This window comes from Balaenoptera physalus (genome assembly GCF_965194825.1).
Source record: "Balaenoptera physalus genome assembly, chromosome: 1".
Classification (NCBI taxonomy): domain Eukaryota; kingdom Metazoa; phylum Chordata; class Mammalia; order Artiodactyla; family Balaenopteridae; genus Balaenoptera; species Balaenoptera physalus.
In genome coordinates, this window is record NC_138882.1 from 46390366 (window position 1) to 46414144 (window position 23779).

General features: G+C 38.2%; 2 protein-coding genes and 1 pseudogene across 12 annotated transcripts in view; 1 reads left to right on the top strand and 2 right to left on the bottom strand.

Annotated features, from left to right (window-relative positions):
• TRMT1L (tRNA methyltransferase 1L) overlaps window positions 1-2357 on the top strand; it is a 36308-nt gene extending 33951 nt beyond the window's left edge. For all 8 annotated transcript variants that reach the window (XM_082473026.1, XM_082473027.1, XM_082473030.1 and 5 more), the window contains 2 exons: window positions 897-1023; window positions 1131-2357. In XM_082473026.1, coding sequence (XP_082329152.1) covers window positions 897-1023; window positions 1131-1383 — 380 coding nt within the window. In that variant the 3' untranslated portion in view covers window positions 1384-2357. The remainder of the gene's footprint in view (window positions 1-896; window positions 1024-1130) is intronic.
• LOC309666366 (reactive oxygen species modulator 1 pseudogene) overlaps window positions 1-23779 on the bottom strand; it is a 263646-nt pseudogene that overhangs the window by 100415 nt on the left and 139452 nt on the right. The gene's annotated exons all lie outside the window — the stretch shown is intronic.
• RNF2 (ring finger protein 2) overlaps window positions 1-23779 on the bottom strand; it is a 96792-nt gene that overhangs the window by 13844 nt on the left and 59169 nt on the right. Inside the window, exon 7 of one of the 3 annotated variants that reach the window (XM_082473386.1) lies at window positions 5364-11030. The exons of the other annotated variants lie outside the window; for them this stretch is intronic. Coding sequence (XP_082329512.1) covers window positions 10974-11030 — 57 coding nt within the window. The 3' untranslated portion in view covers window positions 5364-10973. Of the gene's footprint in view, window positions 1-5363; window positions 11031-23779 lie in introns of those variants that run through there. 3 annotated transcript variants of the gene reach the window in all.

Consider the following 23779-nt stretch of genomic DNA (forward strand, 5'->3'; position numbering starts at 1 on the left):
AAATCTCATAGTAACTTGGATATCTCAATTGTCTTCCTTTTGTGATTTTCAGAAGGATACATTGCTAGAAACTTAACTTGCTAGCTGCCTTTCACTTAAAATGTAAAGGCTAAATACTGTGGTAAGAAGTAGGCAATGAGATCACACATTGTACCTTTTTAAATTCCTGTATCCAAGCCCTTGAGACTGATTTTGTGTTGGTTTTGTTTTGTGTTCATTGAAGACCTACTGTATATCAAATTCAGTTGACCCTTGGAACAACCCCAGGGTTAATCCATGTATAACTTAGAGTCAGCCCTTCATCCACAGATTCAACCAACCGTGGACAATGTAGTACTGTGGTTTTTACTATTAAAAAATATCCATGTTGAAGTGGACCCACACAATTCAAACCTGCATTGTTCGAGGATCAACTGTGTTGGCATTCAGTAGAGAATACAAGTATAGAAATAAAGGACATTATTCCCAGGAACTTAGAATATAATTTGGGAAGAAAGGATTTATACACATAAAAGACCTAAATACGTGAAACAAGGAAAACAAAAAATGACAGAACTTAAACTCTGAGTAGTGTAGTATGGGATGACTGGCCCAGAATTCATAAATGGCTTTCTACAGAAGGTGGAAATAGACTTGAGGCTTAAAATTGAAGAAGGTAGAAAAGAAGTTCTGATTCAGCACACAGTTAACTATTAATATTACATGGGTGAAGGATAAAGTATCAAGAATATATATCTTACTCTTACAATAAAAGCTATCTAGAATTAAGATTAGATAGGTTGAAATGGTGTGTGTCAGAGGATTTAGACTCGAAGACAGTATGTAGTTATAAAAGTATTTCGCTTGTAATTTTTAAGAGAATGCTAACTTCCTGTGTTTATATATGTATGTTTCAGGAAAGAGAAGAAGTAACGAAACAACCACAAATTTAGCCAAGAGGCAAAAGACTGATGTCAATACTGAACATCCTCCCTTTTATTACAACGTCCACAGACACAGCATTAAAGGAATGAATATGCCAAAGTAAGACAGTCAGTGAATGACAGTGTATATATTTTAATATTTTAATGACATTGTGATTTAAATAAAAGTACAAGAACCTCATTATTTTTTTCCTTTCCTTGTTCCAGGTTAAAAAAGTTTTTGTGCTGTCTTTCTCAAGCAGGCTTTCGAGTAAGCCGAACTCATTTTGACCCGATGGGTGTCCGTACAGATGCACCTCTAATGCAGTTTAAATCTATCCTTTTAAAGTACAGCACCCCCACCTACACTGGAGGACAGTCAGAGGGCCATGTCCAACCAGCGTCCGAAGATACAGTAGCCGACAGGGTTGAAATGTCAGTGAATGACAAAGCAGAAGCAAGTGGCTGCAGAAGATGGTAAATGTAAAAGTTTGTTCCCAGATGTCTGTGTTGATGGCCTAATAGTTCTCTATATCAACTGTAGTGCTTTTTCTATTCTTTCAATTCAGTTGTGTAAAAATAAAAAAAACAGTGCTGTTTTCATTCAGAAAATTAGCAGTTTCTAACTTAGCTGGTTTGGGAGCTATGCTTTCCAAGTTTTTCTTATTTTAAAGAAAACTTAAAATTTTAATGAAAACATTTCATGTGAAGCCAAGTTTGTGACTGAGATCACCCTACTGTTTAATACTCAGAAAATTTTCACATGCAAGGTGTTTGGAATTTTATGTATGTCATGGAAGCCATCCTTTACTATACTTAATCACATCTATACTTAAACTGATTCATGATATTTATGTTTTTCTGTTTGTAGTGTATAAGATGAAGCCAGAGCCTTTTATTAAAATGACCCGAAATAGAATAGGAGGAACAATGTCCTTTCAGGTCACTAATATATTTTTTCACAAATACAAGCTAAAATATATTCCCAATTTCAAGAAATCATACCTCTCCCCACATTGATCTTTCATTACTAGCTTTTGAGAAATTAAATAATTGCCTGAGATAGAAATACATTTTCTTATAAGTTTAAGGTCTACATGACTAAACTTCAGAGTAAGATTTTGTTAAAGTAAATTGAGACCACTGTTCTTATATAGTGATTGTTCACAAGCACTAAATTCTGAAGAGGAGAGATTCTGTTATGAATTAAACAAACTGGGTGATCTCAAGTGCCTCAGTTAATGCACGTACAATATTCATTTGCTTGGCTGTCTACCTCTCAGGAGTAAAACTTGTCACCTTATGACTTTATGAAGTGAGGATTTTCTTGTTTTTTGGTGTGTGTATGTGCTAATTTTTTGTACAAGTAGCTCAGGCTAACATGACTATGAAAATTAGTTGGAAAAAAATCTCATTTCCATTAATAAATATTGTTCTTGCTTCATTTGAATATAAGACTTTGGATGAAAAGATATACCAAAAATTTACATTTTTGTCTCAAGGATTTAATACATATTTACCTTGTTAGAGGAAGTAACTTTTTACAAGCAGTAAGCTTAAGAATTGAGGGAGAGTAACAACTGAAAGGTTTAAATACACTATGTAAGCACTCCTATGACATATATAGAAATTCAGGGAGTCTAGGTTACATCAACATAGAATATTAACTTAGAGGAAATAAAAGAAAATCTCTTTGTGTTATTACAGCATAGTCCTAGAAGGATGCTTTTTCTCATCTCCAATTAATAGAATTTTAGTAAAATAAAGGAACAGGTGAAGTGCAAGTTAGTCTCTATAATGACCATTAAAAAAAACCTTTATTATTCCTGCCATTTAAAATTATAACTCACAAGAGCACAAAAAGAAATAAAAGTTATTACTTTTTTTTGTATACTTAAGAAAAATTACTATAAATCCGTAAGACAAACCAGCACATGGACCATCTGATTATTTACAATATATGTGTATGGGGAGAGGAATTGAGGTGAAGGAGGAGGATGTGAAACTCAACTCCCCCTACAAACACTTCAAAAATACATCTACATGTGGAACAATTCTCACTGAAAACTAACTGGAAACTGTCAGAAAGACTCCTGTACAACCAAGGCTGTAAGAAAGATTCACACAGAAATGGGTAAGAAGGGAAAACAAGCAATCAGGTCGGGACCTGTGACCCTGGGAGGGGACTTAGAGGAAAAGGGAGATTACATGGGCAAAGGCCCTCCCTGCAGGGTGAGTGGTTCAGGCCACATATTGGATGCCTCAGTCCTGGGGTGCAACAAAGGGAAGATGAGCCCCCTTGGCTGGTTGGAGGGCCAGTGAGACTAACAGGAGGGCTGTTAGAAGGTTGCAGTCCACTCATGAGCACATGGATACTCACCTGCTCTCAAAGCTGGGCGGAAAGGGAGATAGAAATTGAAACCTCGCGAGTGGCTGACTCCTTTCCTGTGAACGCTCTGGTATACCCCCCAACCTGAGCTGAGCAGATATTCCAGCACTGCTTGCCTCGCATCACATCTTCACATTGGAGTGAGGGTTGCCACAACCAAGGAAAAAGCTCAGCTGGCCAGAAGATGCCAAGGCAGCTCAAACCCTAAGGGCTGTCTTAACAGGGAGGGGGCAGCCATTACTGGCAATTGCACAGGCAGTGCAGCAGAGGCACTCAGGATATCTGACAGGCCAGACCGCCATAGCCAGCACCTCAACCCTTGACCCTGGCTGAATACCCACTTCTGCACCTCTTGCTCCAGCACTGCTCCCCTCTGGTGTGAGGGTGACAGTGCTGGGAGGGGCAAGAGCACACACTTAAAGGTGACCAAGCCAGCTTAGACCTGACCCTCAGGGCTTCTGCTCCAGCAACTTGGGACCTGACCCCACCCCTGATAGGCCACTGAGAAGATGGCAAGCCCTGCCTCACACCTGACTCCAGCCCTAGCCCCTCCATCTCCAGCCCCACCTCCCATCAAGGTGATAGCTGCCAGCACACGCTGAAGAAAGATGTGACCTGTGTTTATGTCAGATCTAGCTCTCCCACCAAAGAACATGCAGACTATATAGAGACACTCCCACATAAGGACCCCTTCAAGAATGCCATAGGTAACTGTCACACCTAATTTCATAGGGACAGAGAAAGATAAGCCAAATAAGAAGAGAGAGGAATCTGTCTCAATTGAAAGAGCAAGAGAAAATGGCTGGGGGCCGGGGCGGGTGGTGGGGGGGACACGGACTAATGAAACAGAAATAAACAATTTACCAGATAAAGAATTCAAAGCATTAGTAATAAGAATGCTAACTGAATTAGGGAAAGGAATAGATGAATACAGTGAGAATTTTTAAAAGGAACTAGAAAATATAAAAAAGAACCAGTCAGAATTGAAGAACACAATAACTGAAATGAAAAACAAACTACAAGGAATGAACAGCAGACTAGGTGACACAGAACACATAAGTGATCTGGGAAGATAGATTAATGAAAATTACCCAATGAGAAGAGCAAAAAGAAAAACTAAAAAAAAAAAAAAAAACAGTTTAAGGAATCTCTGGGGTAACATCATGTGTACCAACATTCACATTATAGGGGTCCGAGAAGGAGAAGAGAGATAGGGGTCAAAAATGTACTTAATGAAATTATGGCTGAAAACTTCCAAAGCCTGAAGGAAACAGATACCCAGATACAGGAAGCACAAAGGGTTCCAAACAAGATGAACCCAAAGAGACCCACAGCAAGATATATCAAAATTAAAAATGGCAAAAGTTAAAGGAATTCTAAAAGCAGGAAGAGAAAAACAGTCATACACCAGGGAACCCCCATAAAGCTATCAGCTGATTTTCCTTCAGAAACCGCAGGCCTGAAGGGAGTGGCATGATAATATTTAAAGCGATGAAAGGGAAAAACCCGCAACCTAGGATACTCTACCCAGCAAGATTATCATTTAGAATTGAAGGCGAGATAAAGAATTTCTCAGACAAGCAAAAGCTGAAAGAATTCATCAATACTAAGTCAACCCTAAAAGAAAATGTTAAAGGGTCTTCTCTAAGTGGAAAAGAAAAGGCTATAACAAGAAGGAATTATCTATAGGAAAGGAAAATCCCACTAGTAAAGGCGAATATGTAGTAAAAGCTGAGTATCAACCACTTAAATAAGCTAGTACAAAGATTAAAAAACAAAAAAATTATAAAATCAAGTATAACTTGATACTTGATACTGGGATACTTGATATCCCAGTAAAGGGATAAACATGAAGATGTAAAATATAAGAAATACAAAGTATAGGGGAAGGTAGTAAAAAAAAAAAATAGATCTTTTTAGAATGTGTTTGAACCTAAAGGACTACCTATTTAAAACAAATAGATATGGGTCAACATATATGAACTCCATGGTAACCAAAAATCAAAAAACTACAATAGATACACAAAAACAAGAGAGAAAGGAACACAAACATACCACTAAAGAAAATCATCAAACCACAAGGGAAGAAACTAAAGAAAGAACAGAACAGGGAAGAAAATAACAAAAATAACCAGAAAACAAGTAATAAAATGGCAATAAGTATATACCTATCAATAATTACTTTAATGTCAATGGACTAAACGCTCCAATCAAAAGACACAGGGTGGCTGATTGGATAAAAAGAATAAGACCTTCCTATATGCTGCCTACAAGAGACTCACTTCAGAGCTAAAGACACACAACGACTGAAAGTGAGGGGATGGAAAAATATTTCATGCAAATGGAAACGACAAGAAAGCGGTGGTAGCAATACTCATACCAGACAAAACAGAATTTAAAACAAAGGCTATAACAAAAAACAAAGAAGGACATTATATAATGATAAAGGGACCAATACAAAAAGAGGATATTACACTGGTTAACATACGCTCCCAAAACAGGAGCAGCTAAATATACAAAGCAAATACTAACAGACACAAAGGGAGAAACTGACAATAATACAATAATAGTAGGGGACTTTAACACCCCACTTACATCAATGGACAGATCATCCAGACAGAAAATCAATAAGGCAACAGTGGTCTTAAATGACAGAACAGACCAGTTGGACTTAATAGATATCTACAGTACATTCCATCCCAGAAGAGTAGAATATACATTCTTTTCATGTGCAGTGGAACATTCTCCAGGATAGGTCACATGCTAGGCCACAAAACAAGTCTCAACAACTTTAAGAAGACAGAAAGTATATCAAGCATTTTTTCCCAACCATAGGGAACTAGAAATCAATTGCAGGAAGAAAAATGGGAAAAACACAAACATATGGAGACTAAACAACATGCTACTGGGAGCAGGGGGGAGCTCAATGAAGAAATCAAAGAGGAAATCAGAAAATCCCTTGAGACAAAATCTACGGGATACAGCAAAAGCAGTTCTAATATGAAGTTTATAGCAATACAGGCCTACCTCAGGAAACAAAAATCACAAAGAAACAGCCTAACCTTCCACCTAAAGGAGTTAGAAAAAGAACAAAAAAAGTCCAAAGTCAGCAGAGAAGGAAGGAAATAAAGATCAGAAAGGAAATAAAATGGAGACTAAAAAAACCAAAAACAACAGAAAAGATCAGTGAAACCAAGAGCTGGTTCTTTGAAAAGATAAACAAAACTGATAAACCTTTAGCCAGGCTCATCAAGAAAAAAAGAGAGAGGACCCAAATAAACAAAATAAGAAATGAAACAAAAAATAACAGCTAATACCACAGAGATACAAAAAATCGTAAGAGAATACTATGAACAGTGATATGCCAACAAACTGGACAATCTAGAAGAAATGGACAAATTTCTAGAAACATACTACCTTCCAAGACTGAATCAGGAAGAAATAGACAATCTGAGTAGACAATCTAATCACTAGTAGTGAAATTGAATTTTCAATTTAAAAATACTCCCAGCAAACAGAAGTCCAGGACTGGACAGCTTCACAGGAGAATCTACCAAACATATAAAGAGGAGCTAACACCTATCCTTCACAAACTATTCCAAAAAATTGAACGCTCCCAAGTTCATTCTACAAGGCCATCATGACCCTGAAACCCAAACCAGAAAAAGACGCTGCCAAAAAAGGAAATTACAGGCCATAACTTTGATGAATATAGATGCAAAAATCCTCAATAAAATATTAGCAAACTGAATCTGAATTCAATAATATATAAAAAGGATCATACACCATGATCAAGTGGGATTTATTCCAGGGATGCAAGAATGGTTCAATATTCACAAATCAATATGGTACACCACATTAGCAACAAGGATAAAAAATCACAGGATCATCTCAATAAACACAGAAAAGCACTTGACAAAATTCAACATCCATTTATGACAAAAACTCTCATCAAAGTTGGTATAAAGGTTATATCTCATATATATGGGTATATATCTAAATATAATAAAGGACATTATGGCAGCAAACATCATACTCTATGGTGAAAAGCTGAAAGCTTTTCCTCTAAAATCATGAACAAGACAAGCATGCCCACTCTTGCCACTTCTATTTAACATAGTATTTGAAGTTCTAGCCACAGCAATCAGACAAGAAAACGAAATAAAAGACATACAAATTGGAAGGAAAGAAGTAAACTGTCACTATTTGTAGATGACATGATACTAAATATAGAAAAACCACAAAATCTGCACCAAGAAACTATCAGAATAAATGAATTCAGTAAAGTTGCAGGATATAAGATTAATATGCAGAAATGCTCCCTGACTTCAAGCTATACTACACAAAGCTACAGTAATCAAAACAACATGGTACTGGTACAAAAACAGACACAGATCAGTGGAACAGAGTAGAGAGCCCAGAAATAAACCCATACAATCATGGTCAATTAATTTACAACAAAGGAGGCACAAATATATAGTGAAGAACAGACAGTCTATTCAATAAGTGGTACTTGGAAAACTGGACAGCTACATGTAAAAGAATGAAATTAAAACACTCCCTAACACCATACACAAAAATAAACTCAAAATGGATTAAAGACCTAAATGTAAGACCTGAAACCATAAAACTCTCCAAAGAAAGCATAAGCAGAACACTCTGACATAAATTGTAGCAATATTTTTTTGGATCTGTCTCCTAAGGCAAAAGAAATAAAAGCAAAAAATAAATAAATGGGACCTAGTTAAACTTAAAAGCTTTCTTTCATACAGCAAAGGAAACCACTGACAAAATGAAAAGAGAACCTACTGAATAGGAGAAAACATTTGCAAATGGTATGATCGATGAGGGGTTAATATCCAATAACACATAAACAGCTCATACAACAAAAAAACAAAAACCCGATCAAGAAATGGGCAGAAGACCCAAGTAAACATTTTTCTAAAGAAGATATACAGATGGCCAACAGGCACATGAAAATAAAATGTTCAACATTACTAATCATCAGAGAAATGCAAACCAAAACCATAATGAGATACCACCTCACACTGGTCAGAATGGTTATCATCAAAGTCTACAAATAACAAACGCTGGCAAGGATGTGGAGAAAAGGGAACCCTAGTACACTGTTGGTGGGACTGTAAATTGGTGCAGCCATTATGGAAAATGGAATGGAGGTTCCTCAAACAACTGAAAACAAAACTACCTTATGATCCAGCAATTCCACTGCTGAGTATATATCTGAAGAAAACAAAAACACTAATTCAAAAAGATACATGCACCCCCAATGTTCATAACAGCATTATTTACAATAGCCAAGATATGGAAGAAACCTAAGTGCCCATCAGCAGATGAATGGATAAAGATGTGGGTACACACACACATACACACACACACACACACAATGGAATATTAGCCATAAAAAAAATGAAATTCTGCCATATGCAGCAATGTGGATGAACCAAGAGAGTATTATGCTAAGTCAAATTAAGTCAAAGACAAATACTCCATGTTATTACATATGTGGAAATCTAAAAAATCAAATGAACGTTTATAACAAAACAGAAATAGACTCACAGATATAAAGAACAAACTAGTGATTACCAGTGGGGAAAGGGAAGGGGGAGAAGATAGGAGTGTGGCATTAAGATATACAATCTATTACGTATAAAAACCTAAATGTAAGACCAGACACTATAAAACTCTTAGAGGAAAACATAGGAAAAACATTCTTTGACATAAACCACAGCAAGATCTTTTTGACCCACCTCCTAGAGTAATGAAAATAAAAACAAAAATAAACAAATGGGACCTAACTAAACTTAAAAGCTTTTGCACAGCAAAGGAAACCATAAACAAGATGAAAAGATAAGCCTCAGAATGGGAGAAAGTATTTGCAAACAAAGCAACGAACAAAGGATTAATCTCCAAAATATACAAAGAGCTCATGGAGCTCAACATCAAGAAAACAAACCCAATCAAAAAATGGGCAGAAGACCTAAATAGACATTTCACCAAAGAAGACATACAGATGGCCAAGAGGCACATGAAAAGATGCTCAACATCACTAATTATTAGAGAAATGCAAATCAAAACTACAATGAGGTATCACCTCACACTGGTCAGAATGGCCATCATCAAAAAATCTACAAACAATAAATGCTGGAGAAAAGGGAACTTTTCTGCACTATTGGTGGGAAAGTAAATTGATACAGCCACTGTGGAGAACAGTATGGAGGTTCCCTAAAAAACTAAAAATAGAACTACCATATGACCCAGCAATCCCACTACCGAGCATATAGACTGAGAAAACCGTAATTCAAAAGGACACACGTACCCCAATGTTCACTGCAGCACTACTTACAATAGCCAGGACATGGAAACAACCTAGATGTCCAACGACAGAGGAACTGATAAAGAAGATGTGGTACATATATATCATGGACTATTACTCAACCATTAAAACGAACAAAATTGGGTCATTTGTAGATATGTGGATGGACCTAGAGTCTGTCATACAGAGTGAAGTAAGCCAGAAAGAGATAAACAAATATCATATAGTAACAAATATATATGGAACCTAGAAAAATGGTACAGATGAACCTATTTGCAGGACAGGAATAGAGACTTAGACATAGAGAACAGACATGTGGACATCTGAGGGGGGAAGGGGAGGGTGGGACAAATTGAGAGACAAGGGTTTTTTTTTTAATTAACTTATTTTACTTTTGGCTGCGTTGGGTCTTCGTTGCTGTGCATGGGCTTTCTCTAGTTGTGGCAAGCGGGTGCTACTCTTTGCTGTAGTGCACAGGCTTCTCATTGTGGTGGCTTCTCTTGTTGTGGAGCACGGGCTCTAGGCATGTGGGCTTCAGTAGTTGCGGTGCACAGGCTCCAGGAGTTGCGGCACACAGGTTCCAGTACTTGCGGCACGCAGGCTCAGTAGTTGTGGCTCACTGGCTTAGATGCTCCACAGCACATGGGATCTTCCCAAACCAGGGCTCGAACCCGTGCCCCCCTGCATTGGCAGGTGGATTCTTAACCACTGCACCACCAGGGAAGCCCAGGAGATTAGGTGTGACATAAATACACTACCATGTGTAAAACAAATAGCTAGTTGGAACCTGCTATATATAGCACAGGGAGCTCAGCTCAGTGCTCTGTGACGACCTAGATGGGTGGGATGGGGCAGAGGGGTGGATGAGAGGTCCAAGAGGGAGGGGATATAGGTATACATATAGCTGATTCACTTCATTGTACAGCAGAAACACAACACTGTAAAGCAATTATACTACAATTTTTTTAAAAAAGGAAAAGAAAAGAAAAAAAAGAAATAAGCAACAAGGATATATTGTACAGCACAGGGAAATATAGGCATTTGGAATAACTTTATTTTTTTATTTTTATTTTTTCAGTTTATTTATTTATTTTTGGCTGCGTTGGGTCTTCGTTGCTGCACACGGGCTTTCTCTAGTTGCGGTGAGCAGAGGCTACTCTTTGTTGCGGTGTGCAGGCTTCTCATCGCGGTGGCTTGTTGCAGAGCACGGGCTCTAGGCACACGGGCTTCAGAAGTTGTGGCGCGTGGGCTCAGTAGTTGTGGCACACGGGCTTAGCTGCTCCGCGGGATATGGGATCTTCCCGGACCAGGGATCAAACCTTTGCCCCCTGCACTGGCAGGCAGATTCTTAACCTCTGCGCCACCAGGGAAGCCCCATTTGGAATAACTTTAAATGGAGTATAATCTGTAAAAATATTGAATCACTTACATATCTATATGTATTAATATCACATATACAGGCAGATTTTCCAAAGAAAGTTTGGTAGGAAGTAGTTTGGAACTCTGTTAAGGTACTGTATCAACCTAAAGAGGAAATATTTTTTAAATTCCATCTAATTCTACATTAGCACCTTGTTACTATAACAGTAGTAGCAATTTAGGACACTGTAAATGTCGATCACATTGTAAAGTAATATCAGTTGTATCCCTCCATTAAAATTTGGTAAACACAAGAAACCAGTTCCTACTCCACCATCAGGAAACCAGTGTGTTGACTCTGCTAGTTGCTATTGTTAATACTCTAACCATACACTCATGAAATGAATGGGAAGTAACCAAGAGATGGGTTTAGGGGCCACTGTAGCGGATATGGGTTAAAACTCCATTTTATCACCTAACTGTCATAAGCCTCCACTCTGAATAAATGCATGATGTTCTGCTTTCCACAAATTAGAACTAACTCAAGACCAGTTCAGTAATCCCAAAATGTCTAGGAATTTATTTCCTTATTGCATAATTCCTCTGGTAAACGGCCACAGGTTACTTTGGAGAAGGTTAAGAGGAACATACATATTATACTTGCGATGTTAAGGCTCTGGAAATAGGCACTAAATCGGGCCTGGGAATTGGGTAAGGGATGGTGACTACAATATTGGCTCAAGTCAGATCTATAGTTTTCAGTTATATAAATCAAACAGAACCACTTTTGTCCTCTGGATCACACAATTAGCCAAACCCAAAAACAACAGACTATACTGACCACCCTGTTAGTCCTACTGCCTATTATAGCAACTACACCACCTTTCTAGCCTAGCATTAAGGGAACTACTTTGTTTCTGACACACTGAAGTTTTGGCAATGGCCACTGCATCAAGGAGTCTATTTCAATGTATGCATCTCCCACTGGCATTCATGGCCTACAGACATACTGTAAAGCTTCTCAAGGGTGTAGTTCTCTGCTTAGCAGTATTATTTCTCAATGCCTTGGTAAACAGAGTGAATCAGGCCCTCAGGAGGGATATAGTGAGATTTGGTTGAGCAGATCATATTATAAATCCTCCCCAACATTCCCCCTTCTAAGTCTTTGATTTCCCTTCTTACATTATATCAAGGAATTTCTAGCATCCTACTTCCAATTTAGATAAGCCATTGCTGAGTCAAAATAACAAGTAAACACAACTGTCCCCAGCTGTTCAAGCTGACAAACTGAGCCTTAACCTTGGGTATAAGTATACCCATATTGATAATTTGACCCAATTTAAAATTATATTCCTCCCTTCAGGAGCCAGCATACTCAGAATCTATTTCCCTGGTATTCTCCGCATATCAGTATACGTGATTTAAAAAAAAAAAGAAACCATTCTTTCAGGTCACACTTTGTTTTTGTATGTCCTGGAGACAATGGGGGATATTAAGGATAACAGAACATATAGGCTGCTTTTTCCCAGGTAACTAACCACTTGAAGTGAGGTTATTAAGCAGTCATACACCAAGGCAGCAAATATCTAAGGAGTTTCTTCCATTTTAAGTTAGGCTCAGTGGAGTTAAGGATTTAAGATACTCATTCATCCAAATCTTTCCGAAACTCTTATTCCAATTCTGAGAATGCCAATCTTTCCTGTCCACTGTCTCTACTCTCATTGAAGAGACCCAGCAAGATAGAAAATTCAACCAATTTGCAGGATCAAACTGTCTTTTATGACAATCTCAGCCTTAAAATTACAAAGGAGGCTGGAAAAGTGGGCATCTCACAATGTTAGTCTCCATACGGAGACTGACTCCCACTCTTTAGGAAAGGGAAATCACAAGGCCCAGCAAGAGTTTACAAAAGCTGAACATCTTGAAAGAAAGACTGTCTACACTTGCTACGCTGCTTTACAATCATGGCCATGATCCCTTTCTCTGTTGCCTCTCTTTCCCCACTGTGCAGAGAAACTCCTCTTCTAGCCCGAGGACCCTTTTCTGGCTCTCGGGGGGGATGATAAGACTATTAACTTTAAAATGTGAGTAAATTGTAAATGTGAGTTATCCCAAAACTGTAAACTTCTTCAACCTATTTTATGCAATTGAAGTTGACTGTGAAGAGATAATTTTATTTTTTTTATTATTATTTTTTTAATGTGCTGGGGTAGATTACTATATAATGGTCCCCAGTGAATCACTTTTTTTTTTTTTAAGAGGTCTAGGGGGCTTGCCTCCATCCCAGCCCTTTTTTAAAAATTTATTTATTTATTTTATTTTTGGCCTGCATCGGGTCTTCGTTGCAGTACGCGGGATCTTTGTTGCGGCATGCAGGATTTTTCATTGTGGCGTGCAGGCTTCTCTCTAGTTGTGGTGTGCGGGCTCCAGAGCATACAGGCTCTTTGTTGCAGCACACGGGCTTCTCTCTAGTTGCAGCGCATGTGCTCTCTAGTTGTGGCATGTGGGCTCCAGAGCACATGGGCTCTGTAGTTGTGGTGTGGGTTCCAGAGCACATGGGTTCTGTAGTTTGCAGCACACGGGCTCTCTAGTTGAGGCGTGCGGGCTTAGTGTGCCCCATGGCATGTGGGATCTTAGTTCCCCAACCAGGGATCAAACCTATGTCCCCTGTGTTGGAAGGCGGATTCTCAACCACTGGACCACCAGGGAAGTCCCTATGAAGAGAGAATTTTAAATCATATAGACCAGCCATCCCCCACCTTTTTGGCACCAAGGACCACCTTCGTGGAAGACAATTTTTCCACAGACCAAGGTCAGGGGGAGGGGGGATGGTTTTGGGATGATTCAAGCACATTACATTTATTGTGCACTTTATTTCTATCATTATTACATTGTAATATATAATGAAATAATTATACAACTCACCATAATGCAGACTCAGTGGGAGCCCTGAGCTTGTTTTCATTTGCCACTCACTGATAGGGTTTTGATATAAGTCTGCAAGCAATTGATTTATTATGGTCTCCGTGCAGTCAAACCTCTCTGCTAATGATAATCTGTATTTGCAGCCACTCCCCAGCACTAGCATCACCGCCTCAGCTCCACCTCAGATGATCAGGCATTAGATTCTCATAAGGAGTTCGCAACCTTGATCCCTAGCATGCGCAGTTCACAGTAGGGTTCGTGCTCCTATGAGAATCGAATGCCGCCACTGATCTGACAGGAGGCGGAGCTCAGGCAGTGATGCAAGCGATGGGGAGCAGCTGTAAATACAGACGAAGCTTCGCTTGCTTGCCCGCCGCTCACCTCCTGCTGTGCGGCCTGGTTTCTAACTGGTCCATGGCCCAGGGGTTGGGGACCCCAGATAGAGACCTGAGAATAAAATCTGCCAGGTAAAAACATTTCCTAGGAAGTGGCATGTTAATTTTAATAGCTTATATTTATGTGAGATTTAGCGCTACACATTGTTGTCTTTACACAGATTATATCACATAAGCTTACAGCAAAGCTAAATGAGATTTATCCAATTCCACTGTAAAACTGGCAAATGAAAGAGCCAGGATCCAATCCCAGGCTGACTTCAGTACTCATGCTTTTAGCCACTTGGTGATCTACCTTTATTAAAGGAAACATAGACATACGTAAAGTTTGACTGTCAACTTTTGACTAAAGGCAGTTCCATAGAAAGTTCTGGAACAGAATTATTACAAAACTATGGTTAACCACTGGCCTACTGAGCATCTTCCATATCTGAAACCGTCAACCATTCATTATACTTTGGACTCAATTGATAGCAAAATCATTGCAAACAACATTTTGAAGATAACAGGTAAACTTGCATTAAATTCCAGAGCTCTCTCAGTAATCTGTCACAACTTGAAAATCTCAATACATTTGATAAGAATGTGCTCAACCCTGTAAAGATTCTATTTTATACTTTCAAAGATAAAAGTTCATGTTTTAGAGATAGAAAGGATCATAGGCAACATCAACCCCTTCATCTTACAGAAGACACCGCTAATGGGGTAGAGGAACTAAGACACTTGGCCATGGTTACATCAGATTCACATACAGAAATGAGATCAGAAGGTAAATTTTTTTTTTTTTTTTGGTTTTTACCAAAGTAGTACATATACATTATTTCACAAGTTAAATAAATTCTTAGAGGTGGAAGGAGTGGGCCAAAGATCCACTCCTTATTTCTACATAATATACCAACAGTACTCTTATTTTCAATTTTGAATTTTCAATTCAGTCAATTTTAGGCACCACCTATTAAATTCCTATATACTAAATACTGTACAAGATGAGGATATAATTTTCTTATACTATTTTTGAGATGACTGGTACTATGGTTTTTTTACCTCTTTGAACATGTGCATGTGTTTTCTCCTTTCTGGATCTTTCAGAATCCTTTTATCACATGCTCCTGTCCTTGGTATGCAGCTTCTTAACTATTCTTTGGCTAGGCACTCTCGGGGTCCTTTCAATCTGGAAACCCAGGTCCTTCACTTCTGAATCATTTTATTACGTTGTTTCTTCAATAATTTCCTCTCCATTTAACCTTTCCTCTCTTCCTAAAACTTTTTACAGTTAAATTTTGGGCCTTCTAGGTAGATTTTTAAACTTTTTTCTCTATTTTCCACCTTTTTGTTTACCACTTTCTGTGAGATGCATTTGACTTGCATTCCAATACTTCTGTTGGTCTTAAACATTTTTCCTATTGTATTGTATAATTTCCAAGTTCTTTTATTCTCGCATATTTCCTTTCAAAGATATTACTTTTAATTTGTGAATATAAGAGTTTGAGATTTTTTTTAAATAAATTTATTTATTTTTGGCTGCATTGGGTCTTCGTTGCTGTGTGCAGGCTTTCTCTAGTTGCAGTGAGTGGGGGCTACTCTTCATTGTGGTGCGCGGGTTTCTCATTGCGGTGGCTTCTCTTGTTGTGGAGCACGGACTCTAGGCACGCGATCTTCAGGAGTTGTGGCACGCAGGCTCAGTAGTTGTGGCTCGTGAGCTCTAGAGCGCAGGCTCAGTGGTTGTGGCGCACGGGCTTAGTTGCTCCGTGGCATGTGGGATCTTCCGGGACCAGGGCTTGAACCCGTGTCCCCTGCACTGGCAGGTGGATTCTTAAACACTGCGCCACCAGGGAAGCCCCGAGTTTCTGAGATTTTAAAGTTGGGTTTTTTTCTGCTTCCTGCATTATCTTTTTCATTTTTTCATCTTTCATCAGTTTTGATCTGTTATAGTTTCAGTCTGTCTTTCATGTCAGAGGCTTTCCTCAAATGACTGGTGACTTAGGCTAGCTTCTTATATTTCAGTGTGCAAAGGTCTATTCAAGTCTATTTACTGGTGCACCATACTGCAAGGCGACTGAGAAAGTGCAACTTTTTTGTTTGGGTTGCCCTCAAACGTCATTGTGGGTTTCTCCAAGCAGAATCCTCCAGTCTTCTACCTAGTGGTCATCAGAATGCCAGCATTCTGGGGACTTTGTATGGGAAGGGAACAGGGTCATCTCACCATTCAGGATGGGGCCCCCTCTGCTATGCCTGGTGTCCCAAGTCTCACACAGCTCTGGCTCATATTTTATAGAGAACCAATCACCCTTCTCCTGATGGGACAATGGAAAGGCAGTCTTCTAGTGGTGAGGATGGTTTCTGTGGATCCAAATACTCCTTATACACACATTTAACCAATCCAATTTTCATGCTCATTTTGTACCCTTATCTTTTCCAGCAGTCCAAGGGCTCCAATTTTTAAAGTTTTTGTGGACATTCCTGATCTTTCTTCATGCTGCTCTATCAGTTACCACTGACCATTCACCATCCATGTGAAAACATTCATCTTCCCAATGTGCTGACAGCTAACATCTGTCTCCAAAATCCTTATCTTTGACCTGTTGAGTTTATTCATTTTAAAAATGTATTCCTTTGGTATCATCTTAATGGAGTTTGGTTTAAACCAGGCAGTTTAAAATTTAATCCACTGACTAAACAGAAAAAGTACACTTTTAGAAAATAACTTTTACTTGCCAATTGAGCAGTACTTTCAATATATTTTTATTACTGGTCACCAAATGAATAAAATTTAGTCTAAGACTCTGGCCATCTTATGTTTTGCTAAAAGATTAATTTAGCATAATTTAGTAGTATGCTTTCATCTTTACCTTAGGAATTGCCTGCTAAATTGTGTCTAGGCCAATAACAAGCATTAGCCACTGTTATGGGCTGAACTGTGCCCCCCCCCACCCTCCCCAATTCATACTGAAGTCCTAACACCCTGAGTACTTCAGAATGACTGTATTTGGAGATAGCGTCTTTTAAGGGGTATAATTTAGATTCAGTGGGGTCACTGGAGATGGGCCCTAATCTGGTATGACTGGTGTCCTTTTAAGAAATTAGGACACACATGCACAGAGGAAGTACCACGTGATGACAAAAGGAGAAGATGTTATCAACAAACCAAGGAGAAAGGCCTCAGAATAAACAATTCTGCCAACACCTTGATCTTGGAATTCTAACCTCCAGAACTGTGAGAAAATAAATTTCTGTTGTTTAAGCCATCTGTCTGTTCGTTATGGCAGACCTAACAAACTAAAACAGCCACCTGGAGACTGGTATTAAGGGCTATACACAATGAAAGAATATCACTTAAGATTTTGAGGAGCTCATTTGAAAGAAATTTGGTATAACTTAAGAACACTGAAGAGAGCTCTTCAATTACATTCTGCTAAAATAATCACAGATTAGTTACACAACTCATTTATTTATTAAATCAATTCTTAATTAAATAAAATTACAAAAGGAAAATTGTGGTTTCTAGCTGTAAACTTTCAAACGTATAGCAGCTACAGGAGAATTTCTGTAACAGTAATAAAATGTATAGCCATATTCAAAAAGGTCACAGTTTTATACCAAATAAATCATCTGTGGTAAGAAAACATGCTGTTTGTAAGCATCAGAGTGCATCATTAAATGTTTAAGCTGGAAGCAACCTTAGACACCATCTAAGATACACCTCTAATTTTAACTGGGCCCAAAAGGCTAGTAGGGTTAGACTAAGAGTATGCTGAATGGCACAAAAAGTTGTATCTGTAACTGAAGACCCATTTGTCTTCTATAAAGGGAGTCATTTTAAAAAATAACAACCTTATTGAGATATAAGACACTTAACCATAAGATGCACCCTTTTAAAGTATTATTTAAGAAACTGTTTCGGGGGGGTTTAAATATTCAGAGTTGTACAAGCATCACCAACTTTAGACTTACTAATTTTCATTCCCCCAAGAAGAAACCCCATAGCCATAATCTTCAATCCTTCTCCAGCCCTTAGCAATGACTAATCTATTTTCTGTCTGCCTATTCTGGGAAAATACTACTCCATCTTCCTAGAATCAGATGTCCTATATTAATCATTTTATATGTTGTTGGATTTGGCATGCTAGTAGGGCTTTTTGTTGTTGTTGTTTGAGATTCATGTCTGTATTCATAAGAAACACTGATCTGTAGTTTTCTTTTCTTGTGATGCCTTTGGTTTTGGTACCAGAGTAAATACTAGCCTCACAGAATGAGTTAGAAAGTATACTCTATTTTTTGCGAGAATTTACAAAGCACTGGTTTTAGTTCTGTAAACATTTGGTAGAATTCACCAGTGTAGTCATTTGGGTCTGGGCATTTTTCTCTGTGGGAAGTTGTTATTTTTTAAATTCAATCTATTATAAATCTATTCAGATTTTCAATTTGTTCTTGAGCCAGTTTCAGAGTTTGTGTCTTTATAGGAATTTGTCCATTTGACCTAGGTTACCTAATTTGTTGGCATACAACTGTTCATATTATTCCCTTATAATCATTTTTCTTTTTATAAGGTCAGTAGTTGATATCCTTCATTGCTGATTTTAGTAATCTGAGTCTTCTCTTCTCAACAGGTTTGTCAATTTTGTTGATGTTTCCAAAGAACCATCTTTTATTTTTTTGTTTTCCTATAACCTATTTCGGTTATTTCTGCTTCAATGTTTCCCCCCCCCCCTTATGCTTGTTTTGCGGTTAGTTTGCTCTTTACAGTCTTAAGGTGGAAGGTTAGGTTATTAGAGATTTCCTTTGCTAATATCTACACCTGTAATTTTCCCTCTAAGCACAGCATCCTATAAGTTCTACTATGTTGTGTCTTCATTTTCATGCACTTCAAAATATTTTCCAATTTGCTTTTTGATATTTCCTCCGACCTTTTTTAAGTATTGGTTAATTTCCACATATTTATGAATTAACGAAATTTCCTTCTGCTATTGAATTCTAATTTCATTTCATTGTAGCCAAAGTCCATAAACTGAGTAATTTTTTCTTTTAATTTACTGAGGCTTGTTTTATGATCTAGCTTATCACCGACCCTGGAGAACATTCTATGTCCACTTGAGAATATGTATTCTACTATTGCTGGGTAAAGTTTTCTCTTGCTATGTTAGGTCTAGTTGGTTTACTGTGATGTTCAAGTCTATTTCCTTGTTGATCTGCTACCAAGTTAAACTGTCCACTATGAAAACAGGGTGTTGACTTCAACTATTATTGTTGAATTGTCTATTTCTCCCTTCAATTATGCTGGTTTCTGCCTCATCTGGGAATGTATTTTAGGGTCCTGTTGTTTGGTGGACACATATTTACAATTGTTACATTTTCCTGAAGACTGGCTCTTTTATCATTATAAATGATTATGTCTCTACTAACAATTTTTGTCTTAAGGTCTCTTTTTTTTAATGAATTTATTTCTTTATTTTTGGCTGTGTTGGGTCTTCGTTGCTGCGCTTTCTCTAGTTGCGGGGAGCGGGGGCTGCTCTTTGTTGCAGTGCGCGGGCTTCTCATTGGGTGGCTTCTCTTGCTGCAGAGCATGGGCTCTAGGCGCGTGGGCTTCAGGAGTTGTGGCACACGGGGTCAGGAGTTGTGTCTCGCGGGCTCTAGAGCACAGGCTCAGTAGCTGTGGTGCACAGGCTTTGTTGCTCCGCAGCATGTAGGATCTTCCCAGACCAGGGCTCGAACCCATGTCCCCTGCATTGGCAGGCAGACTCTTAACCACTGCGCCACCAGGGAAGCCCAAGGTCTCTTTTGTCTAACATTAGTATAGCTATTTAGGTTCTTTTGGTTACTGTTGATGTTTTCTACCCTTTTACTTTCAACCAATCTGTTTCTTTGAAACTAAACATGTCTCTTGTGGACAGCATATAGTTGCATGTTTTCAATCCATTCTGCCAACTGCCTTTTATTGGACTGTTTCGTCCATTCACATCCAATGTAATTCATGGTAAGAGGATTTGTATCTGCCAGTTTGCTTATCGTTTTCTCTGTTATGTCTTATTTCTCTGTTCCTCTATTACAGCCTTCTTTTGTGTTAAATGTTAATTTCTTATATACCATTTTAATTCCTTTTACTGATTTTGGAGTTATTGTTTTAGTGGTTGTGCTAGGGATGATAACATCTTAATTTAAAATAATCTGACTGCAGATTAACACCAATTTAATTTCCATAGTCTATAAAACCTTTGCTCCAATATAGCTCTTCCCTCCTTGATGTTTTATGCTATTGCCATACAAATTACATCTATACACATTAAAACCCAGTCAACAGTCTCATATTTATTACTGTATGTGGTTTTCTTTTAAATCAGAAGACCTTCAAATAAAAAGTACTATTGCAGACTGAATGTCTCTTCCCCAAACCCATTATGTAATGATAGCTGGAGGTTGGGCCTACGGGAGGTAATTAGGTTCAGATGAGGTCATGAGAGTGGGGCCCCCATTATGGGACTAGTGTCCTTATAAGAAGAGAAAGAAACCAGAGCTCTCTCTACCATGCAGGGAAACAGTGATAAAGCAGCTGTCTACAAGCCAGGAAGAGGGCCCTCACCAGGAACTGAAGCTACCCACACCTCGATCTTGGACTTCCCAGCCTCCAGAGCTACGAGAAACAAATGTATGCTGTTTAAGCCATCCAGTCTATGGTATTTTGTTATAGCAGCCCAAGCTAATACAAATATACTGTCCTTTATGTTTAATTATGTAGTTAACTTTACCAGTGCTACTTATTTGTGCGGATTCAACTTACTATCTAATGACCTTTCATTTCTGCCTAAAGGATTCTTTAGTATTTCTTGTAAGGTAGGCAGGTCTGCTAGTAACAAATTTGTTCTGTTTTTATGTGTGAACATCTTAATTTCTTTCATTTTTGAGGAATAATTTTGTGGCATACAGAATTCTAGGTGGACTGTCTTTTTCTTTCAGTGCTTTTTATGTCATGATTTCCCTCCATGATTTCCCACGAGAAGTGAGTTGTTAATCTTACTAAAGATACCTTGTATGCGATCACTTTTCTCTTGCTGCTTCTGAAAGTCTGTCTTACTTAGCATTAGTTAAGCTTCTGAGATGTGGGGATTCTTCTTCATAAAATTGTAAAGTTTTGGACAATTATTTCTTCAAATACACTTTGTGCCCCTTTCTCTCCTCTCCTTCTAGGACCCCCATTATGCTAATACACTTGACAGTGTCCCACAGATCTCTGCAGCTTTTTTCCCCTTCATTCCTTTTTTTTAAAATTTAATTTTTATTTTATATTGGGGTATAGTTGATTTACAATGTTGTGTTAGTTTCTATTCCTTTCCTTTTTTTCTGATAGGACACTCTCAATTGATACCTCTTGATACCTCTGTTCAAGTTTGTTGAATATTTCTACCAGTTCAAATCTGCTTTTGAGGCCCTCTGCTGAATTTATTTCACTTGTTATATTTTTCCAATACAGGATTTCTATTTGGTTCTTTTATCGTAATTTCTCTTTATTGTTATTCTCTATTTAGTGAAAAATTATCCTCAAATTTAGCTTTTAAGATATAGTTTCTTTTAGTTCTTTGAACATGCTTTTAAAAGCTAACAAAGTTTTTGCTTAATGAGTCAAACATCTGGGCTTCCTCCCAGACACTGTTTCTTTGCATGTCTTGTAAATTTTTGTTGAGACTAGACGTTTAATATAATGTGGCAACTCTGAACAACAGAATCCCTTCCCTCCCCAGGGTTTGCTGTGTTTGCTATTGTTAGTGAACTTCTTGGACTAATTCTGTAAAGTCTGCATTCTTTGCTGAGTGTGACCACTATATTCTGTTTTGTTAGCTTAGAAGTCAGCTAATGATTGGACAGAAATCTCCTTAAATGCCTTCAAACAATAACTCTCCTAGCATTGAAGAAGTGCTCTGTGAATGTGCTGGGATAGGCCTTCAACACTCCAACATGCAGTTTACAACTCTGCCCTAGCCTTCACTTCCTACTTGCAGAGCCTCAAGTTCTGTCACAGGTGAGAATGGTGCCTTCTTCATTTTTCTCTTGGGCATGCATACAGCCTTGCGCATGTGGCCTTCTAGATTCCCAGGAATATGCTGGAGCTTTTCAAAGTCCTCTACAGGTATGCCATTCCTCAGCTTTTCCTTTTGTTTTTTGGTCAGTGTCTTTTTAGCCCCAATTGTTATCACTGCCTCAGGCAGCTTCTACGGTAAACAACTGCAGCTGCTTTTCACAAACAGGCTGAAGACAGAGCTGTTTGCACACAGCGAGTAGAGTCAGGTTAAATAAAGACAAGCTCTGAGAATAGAGCTTTTCAGTGAGGTACCAGACAGGTCAAATAGTGATAGTTCTCTGGGGTGGGCTTTTTGGTTAGTTTCAAGTCCCCTCCAGTGGCAACTAGGCTGCTGGTTTTAACAGCTACCATAGTTGCAAGGCTACTTGTTTTCAAGGCTACCCTGGAACTAGGGAAAGATAGACAGGGCAATATAAAATGTTACAAACCAACTTGCCCATTGCGGGTGGGTGCTGGAGAAACGAAAAAGAATTGCCCAAGGTCAAATGATGACCTTGGCATCACCTGCCCAAGGCTAGTGATGCATGGAATTTAAATCCAGGCAGATTGCATTGGAATTTTGGAATTTAAATCCAGACTCTAAAGCAGGGTTCTTAAGCAGTATAACACATACATACACACACACACACAAAAGTTACAAAATATATTGTTACGGTTTCTGTTGAATAAGTGCTTTTTAGACTATTGGCAGCCTTTAGTTAATTTTTAGAGTTCTGACAAAGTTGATTTTGACAACTTTTAGTGTTCTCATTGCTTTTATGGAACAACAGATTTTCAGAGGTCCTTACTCCATTAAGTTCTCAAAGAAGCCATTTTTATAATTATAACAATGGAACACTAATTACTATTCCTTTCTAATAATCATGTTTCTAAGACTTAGAAAACCAAATATTTCTAACTAGAAATGTGATGGGAATTCAAAACAGACACCTCTTCTCATCTGGAATTTTAATTATTTCTTGTTTAGTTGTCCAAGTCAGAATCCTAAGGCTCAATTTTCTTAAATGTACAAGTGAAATATTGTCTTCCCCAGCATTAAGATTTAAAATGATAATGTAAAACTAATTACAAAGCTACAATAATCAAAACTGACTGGTACTGGCAAAAGAACAGTCATACAGACCAATGGAATATGACCTCAGAAATAAACCATGACATATAAGGTCAATTAATTTTCATCAATTGAAAATTAATTAATTAAGGCTGCCAGGACCATTCAATGGAGAAAGGGCAGTCTTTTCAACACATGTTGCTGGGGAAACTGGATATCCAAATGCAAACAAGGCTGAATCCTTACCTTTCGCCATATACAAAACTCAAAATGGATCAAAGATCTAAACTCTTGGAGGAAAATCTTCATGATACTGGATTTGGCAATGCCTTCTTGGATATGACACCAAAAGAACA